Raw genomic sequence first — 12,343 nt, 5'->3', positions numbered from 1 at the left:
CATTTCGGTTGCTGGCGGAGTTGCATACAGGCTCTATGGATCTATATTGGTGCACCACGTCCCAGCATCCCGTAATGATAGGTTGTAGAATTGATGACACCAACTAAGTCTCTAAGCACCTGGGAACCATCCAGGGAATAGGTAGTCTCCGTACACCCCAGACTCCAGACCGCAAGGAGCAGACGATACACGGCATCTGCTGCGGCGATCGAGGCGGTTAAGCCGGGATCGGTGGAGCCAAGACAGTACAGAGGACAGAGTAGGTAGTTAGTTTCATCTTTCAACCTCCACCCACCATCCCCACGCCTCTCGATCAGACCATCCGGAGTACCTAGATACCCATTCTCTTATTCTTCTGGATGGAGCGCGGAAACAAGCCGGTGACGGCCACCCTGCGCGCCGCTCGTCGCCGCCCTCCACGCGCCTCACGGGCCTGCGAGACTTGCCGCGCGCGCAAAACCAAGGTGTCGTATCTCCTTGCATACAGTATGTCGACGTCGCTGATCGGTCATAGTGTGACCAAGCGCAGCCTTGCTCGTACTGTGCTTGTAAGTATCTCTTGGGACATGTAAACATAGGTCCTCCGTCAGCTAACGACTCAGACCATTGCCTCGACTGTTTCTATAGAGGAGTCCCCAGCGAGAACTCCTTGAGAGCTGCCAGAAAATCCCAAACCAGAGAGACTCAACGGTGAGACTTGCCTTGGTCTGAAAATGGTTCTCGGCTGATTTGGCGCAGCGTGAATACTCGGCCTTCGCCATGGCCGGATGCCACAGCAGACGGACTACATGCCCACTCGCCGGTTGTTTCGGATGCTAGATCCGATATTGCGGCAGCAACCGGTAGTCCGCTGTCTACTATACACGCGTCCAGCGTCGACTAACATTTTACAGCACAAACTCCCGAGCTTTGTGATTCTGCTTCCAGAGAAGGCTTGAGTGGCGTCAATATCCACACCAATGGCACGGAATTCTACGGGACTTCATCCAATCTCGCTTTCCTCGGGAGCCTGTATGCCCGCGCTCGCGGTCAGGCCGAGAATAGAAACCCGACCGTTCCAGACAATATCTCTGGTCTGGCTCCCACTGGAGGCGCAAGCCTGATGCTGGCATCGGCACCGTCTGAAAAGGATCTATTGCAATCACCTCACTCTACAAGCGATCGAAATGATGCTCCCAAAGCGGCTTCCAAAGCGCAGCTATCTATCGTCAACCTCCTATACAATCCCACATACGCCAGCCATTCTCCGCCTCGAGTCCATGGGAGGTCTGATAATGACAACCAAAAGGGCCCTCGTCAGAACGACGGCCGGAGCTTCGTGAGTAAGTTGCCTTCAACACGTAGGCCATCACTTCCATCGCGGACTTAACGTCACGAACAGGCACCGATGATGCAATGATCTCGCTTGTCCAAGGGCTCTCCGAAGAAGCCCAACTGGAAATCGAAAAGATGTTCATCAGCAGCTACTTCTCCAACAAGCATTACATCCACCCCATGATCAGCAAGTCGTCTTTCATGCAGCGCTGTGAACAAGAAGCATTCGTGTTTGCCAACCGGCCCGCGTTCTGCCAGGGCTCGTCCAAATTTGCCGGCCTATATTTTGCGGTCGTTGCGCTGGGCGCGATCAACGCGAGTCCCAACGAGACCGCCCTGTTGGACCATTACTGCAGTCTTTCATCTGATCCGGGGAAACGAGGTCTTGCAGACAAGCCCTCGGCTTTGGACTTTGCGGATTTTTTCTTCGGAATTGCGAAACAAGCGCTTGGGGATCTGTTCGAGAGCTCTTCTCTAGAAAGTGCACAGACGCTACTGCTTTTGGTGCGTTCCTGACTGACTTACAGGGCTTGCATTGTACTGACCCACGTCTAGAGTGTGTTCTGTCAGAACGCTTTGCGTCCGCATAGTTGCTTCATGTACAGCGGGATGGCTGTGAGAACGGCAGTGGCAATCGGCTTGGCCTCTGGTATGTCATCGCTGCCTCTGAACACGCGAAAAGAGGCTAGACGAACCTGGTGGTAGGTGTCGAACCCTCTTTGTAGGCGTATCTTTGCTAAATTGGGTTTTGTAGGTGCATATATTCTCATGAAATGTAAGTCTTTTACATTGATAATGACTCGTTGCTGACCATCTGTAAGCGAAATGTGCTGTTCATCCGGGCGTCTAGACAGCATGAAAGACCTCCAATACTATCAAGTCTCACCACCGAAGTTAAAGGTATTAAGCTCAGTTCGGCCTTGTCATCTCCTGCTCATGAGTTTCAGTCCACCCCCGGGAACCAACTCGATCCGGACGCAGAGGACGATGACATCGCCATGATCCCAGCCATGGTGGCTTTGGCCCAGATCATGTCCGAAGCCTCTCATCTGCTCTACCACTCGCCGAAACGATCCATCAGCGAGAGGTCACGGATCGCCATGGCCCTTGACAGGAAACTGTTCGACTGGAAGTCCAATCTACCGAAATGCTTGAATATTGACGCGGCATCTCTGAACGATACAGAATGGGCATTCAAACAGAAGTTGGTCCTAAGACTACGTGAGTCTGTCTTCCATCATATAAACCGCCATTTCTAATCCATCTTGCAGGGTTCTACAACACATTCATCCTTATACATCGTCCATTTCTCGCGGTCTCCACATCTAATGCTGAAACCCCTAATACACTTCAGCACGTTTACAAGTGTCTGGACGCTGCAAGGACGAGCATACGGATGCAGTACGAATCGTTTCTCCATCGGATATACATCCGAACCTGGTACACCATTCATCCACCCCGTCCACTATCATCACAACACTAATAAAGGAAGGTGGTACAATACTACATACGCCCTCTACGGCGCAATGATCCTGCTCCATCTGGTCCTCTCCGGCGTCCCCGGGATCAACGACGACGAGCTCCTGATGGACGTCGACAAAAGCCTGGATATTTTTGAGTCGATGAACAACATCGTCGTCGCGCGGCGATGTGCTGAGATGATCCGGGAGGTGTTGGAAGTTGCCCGCACCTGTGTTGCGAGACGCAGGGCCCTCTCCCCATCGGCTGCCGCTCCATATGTCTCTAACGCAAATGCGTATGGCCTGCCCTCGGATACTTCTGCTACGATGGGTACTCGAGAGAATGTGGTTGATAATGACTTCTTCCTGTCGCTCTTCAACCAGGACGCTCAGCCTCATACCCGGGCTGAAATCCTAGCGAACCTGGTGGATCCGACGATATTGGAGGATTTTGCTTTTGGAAATGCAGGGAGTGATTTCTCGTACTTTTTTGGATCATGAAGTCTTTCCGAAGAAGTTATAAAGAAGAGAATGGCTGCTCCTTCGTACCCTGCATATGAAGCAATCGGTTGGCCCCGTATTCAGCGTTCTCCATTAGGATCTGCGATGCTATCTGACCGCTAAAGCATTCATGCACTCTATAGAACGAGGTACACGAATCTATCCGTCGTGATCCAAGCTCAGTCAACCAACAACATACAGACCTCAGATGCCATCCCCGCAATTCCCTGGTTTCCGAGCTCTCCGACTCCGAATATTACCTAACTGTTTACCACGTCCCGAAACAGACCTGCAACCACCAAACGGATGTTATCCGTGATCCGTCGGATAGGGTCCGCGAACGGAAAGCCACGGCAATGACGATACATGCTGTGCTTATCAGGAGATAGCAGTGCAGGTCGTATCGGGCGGAAGGTTGTATATAGTGCCTGGCAGTCCTACGTTACTTCTATCCAACTCGTTTCTACTTGTCGATATTCCCATCTTTAGTCCCTTATCATTCTCCACACGCTTACGCAATGGACTGGGACCAAGACGCTCTGAGAGCCCAATTCTGCCATGCGCTCTCGGAAATGTACAAGAGCGAGGTGCCCCTGTACGGGGACCTCGTCGACCTCGTCTGGAAGGCCGACGCCGCGGCCGTGCGAGCAAGCCAGCAGCTCGGCGGCTCCCATGTCATCGACCCGGACGAGGTTCTCCCTCCTCGCAACCGCGTCGAGCGACACGGCGCCATCCGCCTGGGCACGGCACACGAGCTGGCCACCATCCGGCGCATGTTCGCCGTGATGGGCATGTTCCCCGTCGGATACTACGACCTGACGATGGCCGGGTTCCCGATGCATGCCACGGCCTTCCGACCCCAAGACCGCGACGCGCTCGCAAAGCATCCGTTCCGCGTGTTCACGACGGTCCTGCGCATGGAGCTCCTCACAGAGAGAACGCGCGCGCTGGCGCAGAAGGCCCTGGGCCAGCGCAACATCTTCACTCCCCGGCTGATGGCGCTCATCGACCGCGCCGAGACACAGGGCCACCTCAACCCCGAGCAGGCGCAGGAGTTCATCAGGGAGGGTTTGGAGACGTTCCGCTGGCATTCCAAGGCCACCGTCACCTGGGACGAATACCAGCTGCTCAAGGAAGAGCACCCCCTGATAGCCGATATCGTGTCCTTCCCCAGCTGCCACATCAACCACCTGACGCCTCGCACGATCGACATCGACCTCGTCCAGAAGATGATGCAGGACCATGACATGCCGGCCAAGGAGCGTATTGAGGGGCCCCCGAAACGCGTCTGTCCCATCCTGCTGCGGCAGACGAGTTTCAAGGCCCTCGAGGAGACGGTCTACTTCCGCGATGCGCGAGGTGCGTTCGTGAAGGGCTCGCACACGGCGAGGTTTGGCGAGGTCGAGCAGCGTGGGTATGCGCTGACGCGCGCCGGCCGCCGGCTTTACGACCAGATCCTGGACCAGGTCAACCGCGAGTCGGCCGAGAAGCGCGCGCACTCGGTGCGGTATGAGGACCTGCTGGAGAAACACTTCGAGCAGTTCCCAGATGACCTGGCTGAGCTGCAGTCGCGTGGGCTGGCGTTCTTCTGCTTCCGGCTGACACCCGCGGCGGAGAAGAGCTTGGACGCTGCGACGACAGTAGACAAGTCCGTGGGCTTGTCGCAGCTTCTAGAGAGTGGCATCCTCGAGTATGAGCCCATCACGTATGAGGACTTCCTGCCGCTGTCTGCGGGTGGCATCTTCAACTCCAATCTCGGCAATACGTCCACGTCAAAACAGTTGATCATGGAAGCCGACGCGGATCTCGATGGGTTCCAGCGGATGCTGGGAGCGTCGGTGACGGACGAATTCCATCTGTACGAGAAGATGCAGAGCGATAGTCTGGAGAGATGCCGGAAACAGCTAGGGCTGGATGTGATCTGGTAGGCTGTGCGAGGTCTGTGTATGCGAGATGACAGTCATAATAGCATTGTATTCCATTCCTGTCCAGACTCGGCACATGTAACTCTCTCTTCGGGATGCCCGGAAGAGGAAACTGGTTAAGCTTCATCTCGGGCCGGACGCTTGACAGACGCCACTCGGCCGTCGCAGTCTCTTCTTCTTATGGAACTCTTCTCGATCTCAACCATGGTTCTTCTAGGTCAGGGTGTAGTGACCCTCTGTCCTGCAACCTTCTTAAGGCCGCTCCGTCATGTCTCCCTTGGGTTCGTACGGCTAAATGGCAGGCCGTGAGGATGGATTCCGGTCAGAATGATGATCAAAACATCGCCTATCGCATATGGGTTGGGACGATCGTGACAATCGTGCCGGCGACCTTCGCGGTCGTCCTGCGTTTCCTCGGCCGGCACGTCTCTCGTGCGGGCTTCTGGTGGGATGATTATACGATAGCAATTGCATTGGTAAGATCTGCTCTTGATGATTGTCCAGCTCTGCTGATGTGTTTGGCTCTAGGTGTTCAATTGGGCTATGGCTATCTTGCGATGGGTACAGGTCATCTACTGGGGGTTTGGTCGACATGCAGCCTTCCTTTCGGAAGAAGACGTTCGGAGCTACCAGAAAGTACGTATATTCTGCTCTAGTCATTCGGAAAGTCAGTCTCAAGAAACTGACTAAACCGCTGTATAGAGCTTCCTCGGAGTGCAGATCCTATACTTCACCAACGCTGTGTTCACCAAGTCCTCGCTCCTGCTGCTCTACCAGCGGATCTTCGGGGTAGTCTCGTGGTTTCGCTGGGTCCTCCGGTTTACAGGGTTTCTCGTCACGGCATACTGGATTGCATGCTCGATTGTGGCGATCTGGGGATGCTCGCCGGTATCCTACTTCTGGAACATGAAGCAACCGGGATCGTGCATCAACGAGACGAACTTCTTCCGATGGAATGGCATAGCGAATATCATTCTCGATTTCCTGGTCTTGTGCGTGCCATTTCCCATGCTATGGTATCTCAAGGCCAGCCTGCGACAGAAGCTGGTGCTGTCGGGAATCTTTCTGCTCGGTGGATTGTAAGCTTCCATTCCGTTACACCTACCCCGTTTTAATCCATTAATATCGACACCTCCAGTGTCTGTGTCACCTCAATCGTCCGGGTCATCGCTTTCGACCTCCAGAACAGCGTTGATCCGACGTATACCACCGTCGACACCGCCGCCTGGTCCTCTATCGAACAGTCCGTCGGCATCCTATGCGCCTGTCTGCCGACTATGCGCCCCTTCTTCCGACGATTGTATGGCGATTCAGGGAAGCAGAGCGATCAGACTTCACAGACACTACGGACTGCTTCTCCCCAGTCCGGGGGAGGGCCGGCAACCACCACCGATCGAGGAATGGCACAGCTCGGGCATCTGGATCTCGACCGGATAGAGACGTTACCGTCGGAGCTTGAGAACCAGCTCACTGAGACTTTTAGTAAGGGGACATCTGTTGGGGAGGAAGAAAGACAGTCGTGTAACCCGGACGATATGGCTGCAGACGAAGAACAGGCTTTGCGACAGACTCACACCGGGAATCGTTGATCTAGACTGTTAATAGAATCCAATGCGATAGACTTTTGACATATATAGCTTTCAGATGCTGGATGGCAACGAAAGACTGCTCAGCAAGGGATAGTATGTACGGGGTAGTCATGTCTATGTCCGAGATGCCTGGGACTTTCCTCATTCGGCCGCTCTCCGCGCTCTCCGCATGCGAGCATTCCGATCTGCTTCAATCAGACCATCTTCCATCCGCTCCCTCCACTACATCGGACATCTTGCATGACACTAATGCTCTAGTCGAAGTCAGCTCAGACTTTCTCATTTTGGTCTCCTGCTCGTCGCATAAGCGACTTCTCGCTCCGCGATTATCTAGACCACTGAGCTCGCCCGTCACAGTACCACAATGCGAGCCATCCACACTATCTTGCTTTTCACCCTCGCAGCGGTGGCTATCGCCCAGCTCAATCTCTTCGACTATGGGCAGACTGGACCTCTCCTAGGCACTTCCTTCGGTATCCCAGGGGCGAATGCTACCTATGACTACGTGGTGGTTGGGGGGGGAACGCCGGCCTAACACTTGCCAGTCGACTTACGGAAGGTAATCCCAACCTCACTGTCGCTGTTGTCGAGGCCGGCGGTTTCTACGAAGTTGATAATGGAAACCTGTCCGTGGTGCCCGGGTATACCACCTACTTTACCGGCTCGGATCCGAACGACTATCAGCCTCTGGTAGACTGGGGCATCTCCACGCAGCCACAGAGAGGACTAGCAGACCGTGTTGTCCACTACGCTCGAGGAAAGACTCTAGGGGGCAGTTCGGCCAGGAACTACATGGTGTATCACCGGCCGACGATTCAGAGTATGCAGAGATGGGCTGATGAGGTCGGCGATGAGAGCTATACATTCGACAACATGCTGCCGTACTTTAAGAAATCAGTCCACTATACCCCGCCAAACCAGACGCTATACGCCAATACCTCCAACACTCAAACGCCAGATGCGTTCTCCCCGGACGGGGGTCCATTGGAAGTATCGTTCAGCAACATCGTGCTTGCCTTTGGGACATGGGCTCGGAAGGCCTACATTGCTCTCGGCATGAAGCAGATTGACGGTCTCAACAGTGGCGAGCTTTTGGGTTCTGCGTTTGGAACGTCCACTATCAATCCCACCAACGCACATCGGTCGTCGTCTGAATCCAGCTTTCTGCGACAGGCCCTGAATACTGGCCACGGCCCGGTCATCTATAGAAACTCACACGCCCAGAAGATCCTGTTTGATTCCGACAAAGCCGCGACTGGGGTCGAGGTCTCAACTGCAGGGACCTTCGGCACGCCTCCGCTCAGCTTCACCCTCAATGTTCGGAAGGAGGTGATCTTATCCGCAGGCGCATTTCAGTCGCCCCAACTGCTGATGGTGTCTGGTATCGGATCGTGCGATGAGCTCCGGAACTTCAAGATCCCATGCCTCCAGAACTTACCTGGCGTTGGTAAGAACATGGAAGATCATGTGCTATTCGGGGCTTCGCACCGAGTGAACTTCCCAACCGCATCGGCAACTGCTAATAATGCGACGCTGGCCGCTCTCATGGTCGAAGCATACATCAACAACGCTGCTGGCTCGCTGACTGTTTTCGGACCGGGATATTTTGGCTGGGAGAAGATGCCCGAACCATACCGGTCGAGGCTGTCGCAACAGTCCATCAAGGCTCTCTCGAGCTTCCCGGATGACTGGCCTGAGATTGAATGGCTGACCATTGGCGCGTTCAACGGTTATGGCATGAACAAACAGACGGCGGATCCCAGAGACGGTCATAATTATGGCACCATCAGTTCGGCACTCGTCGCCCCGTTGTCTCGCGGCAGCGTCTCCCTCGCTGGACCCGACATGAACACCCTTCCTTTAGTGGACCCTCAATGGCTGGTCAATCCTACCGATAGGGAGCTAGCCATCGAGGCCTTCAAACGAGGACGCCAGATCTGGGACAAACTGGCCGAGTTGGGGGCTGCAGACCCTGAGGAATACTTCCCTGGACCCAACGTGACAACGGATGAGCAGATCCACGAGTTCATTCAGAAAAGCATGACCACCGTGTATCATGCGTCCTGCACCTGCAAGATGGGTCGCAGACAAGACCCGCTGGCGGTGATAGATAGCAGTGCTCGCGTCTATGGCGTGCAGCGATTGCGAGTCGTCGACAGCAGCAGCTTTCCATTCTTGCCTCCAGGTCATCCGCAGTCAGTTGTGTATGCGCTTGCAGAGAAGATAGCAGATGAGATTCTGCAGGGTTCGTCCGGGTTGTGAATGAAGATGGCATCGTTACGCTTGACGAAGAGTGTAGTAAGAAAACATCCAATGCAATTAGCGTACAATACAACGCACAAACAACGTGCCACAAATCTATCTGTACATGCCGGTCTCCAAATAAACCCAACCAGAAATCCATCATGCAATCCCATCTCCTCATCTCATTTTACCCCCATCCTTCAGAAACTATCAAGCAGAAACCCCCTCCCCATCAGGAACAACAACCGCCCCCTCCGCCAACAACTCCTCCGCCGTCTTAACCTTAACATCCATCACCCGCAGCAGCGTATACCGATGCTTACTGCGCACCTGGCGCACATGCCGCTGTCTGCGCTTCGTCTTCTCCTTGACGCGGAGCGGCTCCGCATCCACCCCCATCACCCGCACCCGGCACTCGAACAGCCGCTCGTCGACGTACGGCGCGCCCTTGAGCGTGAACTCGCGCGACCCCAGCACCGACGCCCGGTTGAACCGCAGCACGTCGCCCGGCTTCACCCGCGGCATCAGGAACGGCAGCCGCAGCTGGTCGCCCGCCGTCAGGAGGTACGGCCGGTCGTGCAGATGTGCCGTGATGTAGTGCGGGCTTTGCGCGGTCAGCAGCGGCAGCTTGTCGAGCAGCGATTGCGACACTTGGAGCGGTGCGGTGAAGGTCGGTGGGAGCGGTTGTTTGGTGGGTGGGAGGTGCGATGCGGAGGGTGCGGAGGGGGTGGAGGTCTGCGCGCGCGGCGTCGCGCTCAGCGGCTCTGTCGGGTGTGTAGGGTTGGTAGTGGTGGTGGTGCTCGTCGTCGTGCTCGAGGCGTACCGCAGGCCCGGCGTGAAGAAGCGGGCTGTCCGGAGCGGGTTCATCTGCTCCAGCGGCTGGGCGAGGGCGAGGGCCCGCGTGAGGGTTGGTCGGGAGAACATCCTGCAGAGGCCACAGGCTGGTTTTCTCCAGTGGTGGTGTTGGTGTGGTGGAATTGGGGAGTGTGCAGAGAGTTGATTGCGTTTTTGCGGAAGTGAAGCCAAAAGAGAAATTCCCGCGGGTGGGCACGTGACTTGGGTTTGGTCGGACACGACAGGCTGTTACCTGTTAGCATCCATGACTGGTATTCAATATGGATTGTAAAAGAAATAGTTTCCTCTTCCTCTTGCTTTTTCTCTCTAGTCGATGTAAGATCTCCATCAGTAGGTGGCCATACTGCCATCAACGTTGAGATCACATGACTTCCCTTCTCCAGATCTATCCTCTAGAAACACTACAACCAGGCACAATAATTCAATAGGTGGAATTATTAAGTAGACAGACTAAACACTGACTCCTATGCCATGCTGCACAGCTCCAATGCAATCCCATGCTATGCTCAAACGCAACCAAACACCATTCCTCATGCCAAAAAGTAGGACCATAGATCCAAGAACAAAAATACAGTAGTATCACAAAGGAAACAACTCAGGGGTATGGACTTGAACGCCGGTCGTCGGATCATTCAGAATATGAGAAGACAGAAAAATAAACCCAAAACAAAGGAGAAAGAGCGTCAAGACGAATGGCATCAGGCGTTTTCTTCCAACGCCGCCTTGATCTTTGCAAAGAAGCCAGCGGGCCAGGCAGCAAGCTCCTCATCTTTCGGAATGCCTCGGACGCGGCAATGGTTGACGACATTGACCAGGATCCGATTGAGCATTTCTTGCGTGACGGGAACAGCACCTTCGAGTTGCGCGTCGGGATAGAGGAACGGATCCCGCTGCGCCAAAAGCCCTTCCACTGTCGGTCGTAATGTCTGGTCTCGTTGCAAACAGCCCTTCAAAGTCCGGATCAATCCGGGAGGGACCGCAACTCCGCCGACACCAAAAGCGGGGAATTCAATCTTGACGTTGGGGTTAGGAATAGCCAAAATGCGTTCGTAGTACTTGGCAATCTTCGCGAACGGGGGTTGGCCGTACACCATTTTGTACAGGATACATCCGAGACTCCAAACGTCACTGGGTTTCCCCAGCTTCATCACCTTTCCAACACTGGCCGGTAATCCAAGAGATGCATTGGAGTCAATCAATGCTTCCGGTGACATGTAGTTCGGGGTTCCAACTTGCTGCTCACGATGAACATTGACCGTGTTATCCTGGATGGCATTGGCAATTCCAAAATCAATCAACTTCAGTCGGCCTTGGACGAGGAGGAAGTTCGCCGGCTTTAGATCAGAATGCACAATGTTATAGTTGTGGACAGCCTGAACACATTCCAACATTTCCTTCCAATAGTAGCGAGTGAAGTTGATATCCAGTGTGGCATCTTCGGCATTGAGCCGATATGTAAGGATCTTCTCCAGATCCGACTCGCCGATCTCCATAAGAACGCTGAGAGTATGTTTGTCCATGTTCAGCTCCCAATCAAACAGACGCACAACCCGGTCAATGTTTTCTAGCTTTTTGAGGAGGTCAATCTCCCCCTTGTAGCCAGCCAAGGTCACCGGGTCAACGTCTTCCAGGTTTACTCGCTTCAGGGCGAATATCTTGTAATTCTCCGCCATGACACGATACACGCGAGAGCTACCGCCACGGCCGATGCAGTCTAGCCTCGTAAACGGCTTGTGATTGACGGAAACCTGACTTCGCTTTTTCCGCGACTGAGAAGCCGTTGCTGCCCCGCCTGTAGCTGTGGCCGTCTCGAGGACTGACATTTTGGGCGGCGGGGGCGGAGCAGGTCTATGTGGCGTGTTGCTGCTTCGCGTGGCGAGGATTTTCCGGGGTGAATTCGCTGCTGGCGTCTCTTCCTTCTTCTCATCTCCATAGACAACCGAAAGCTTCTCTGGCTTGTCTAGTAGATTGAAGCCCTGCGGTTTCACCCGCTTGAACGTCGGTGGAGGGTCGTTTTCCTGGTCTCTGCCAGAAGGCAGAGTAGGCGGGGGTGGCACTTTGAAGACCGGTTGTTCCCTGGAGTTTGCTTTCGATGACATCTCGGAAGAGGAACCAGGGGTTGATTTGGCGTGTGATCCATAGGACTTTGGAGAAGACGATCGGGAGAAGGGTCCTTCACCAGACGAGCCATTGGCATCGAACCGCCGGTCTCTATCGGATCTTTGTGGGGGGCTAGGATCTGCCCAGGACACTTTGGGCGACGAGGGTTTCGCTGTATTCTTGTAGTCGTACTCAAGGTTGTTATCGTTCTGTTCAGCCAGGTAGTCTCTGGCGCCATCCGTGGGGAAGTCTTGTTCGTTATTTTCCTCGCTCTGTCGTCTTAGGACCCCTCTCCTGGCAGGGCCGTTCAAGAATGTACCAGTCAATCTGCCAACCCTTTTCACCCGTAGCGAAC

At 54.4% G+C, this 12,343-nt stretch overlaps 3 protein-coding genes across 3 annotated transcripts in view; 2 read left to right on the top strand and 1 right to left on the bottom strand.

The window, feature by feature from the left end:
• Positions 1–759: 759 nt before the first annotated feature.
• Positions 760–3,275, top strand: ATEG_01661 (fungal specific transcription factor domain-containing protein; the record flags this gene model as incomplete). Its single annotated transcript, XM_001209026.1, has 8 exons — positions 760–802; positions 894–1,322; positions 1,382–1,818; positions 1,870–1,963; positions 2,069–2,089; positions 2,215–2,535; positions 2,586–2,715; positions 2,807–3,275. 8 exons carry the CDS (start codon positions 760–762, stop codon positions 3,273–3,275), a joined length of 1,944 nt encoding a protein of 647 aa, XP_001209026.1.
• Positions 3,276–3,793: 518 nt separating this feature from the next.
• ATEG_01660 (uncharacterized protein) lies at positions 3,794–9,051 on the top strand (the record flags this gene model as incomplete). The annotated part of the gene is made up of 7 exons (XM_001209025.1): positions 3,794–5,199; positions 5,418–5,676; positions 5,729–5,836; positions 5,903–6,279; positions 6,339–6,500; positions 6,838–6,882; positions 7,335–9,051. The coding sequence occupies 7 exons, from the start codon at positions 3,794–3,796 to the stop codon at positions 9,049–9,051; spliced, it is 4,074 nt and encodes a 1,357-aa protein (XP_001209025.1).
• A 1,535-nt stretch (positions 9,052–10,586) lies between these two features.
• ATEG_01659 (serine/threonine/tyrosine protein kinase MPS1) overlaps positions 10,587–12,343 on the bottom strand; it is a gene marked incomplete at both ends in the record, with an annotated part of 2,533 nt that continues 776 nt past the window's right edge. Inside the window, one exon of the mRNA XM_001209024.1 lies at positions 10,587–12,238. Within this exon, the coding sequence (XP_001209024.1) occupies positions 10,587–12,238 (1,652 nt within the window). The remainder of the gene's footprint in view (positions 12,239–12,343) is intronic.

The sequence above is a fragment of the Aspergillus terreus genome, genomic scaffold (assembly GCF_000149615.1).
Source record: "Aspergillus terreus NIH2624 scaffold_2 genomic scaffold, whole genome shotgun sequence".
Classification (NCBI taxonomy): domain Eukaryota; kingdom Fungi; phylum Ascomycota; class Eurotiomycetes; order Eurotiales; family Aspergillaceae; genus Aspergillus; species Aspergillus terreus.
The sequence above is the reverse complement of the archived record's forward strand: the minus strand, read 5'-3'. Positions and strand labels throughout refer to the sequence as shown.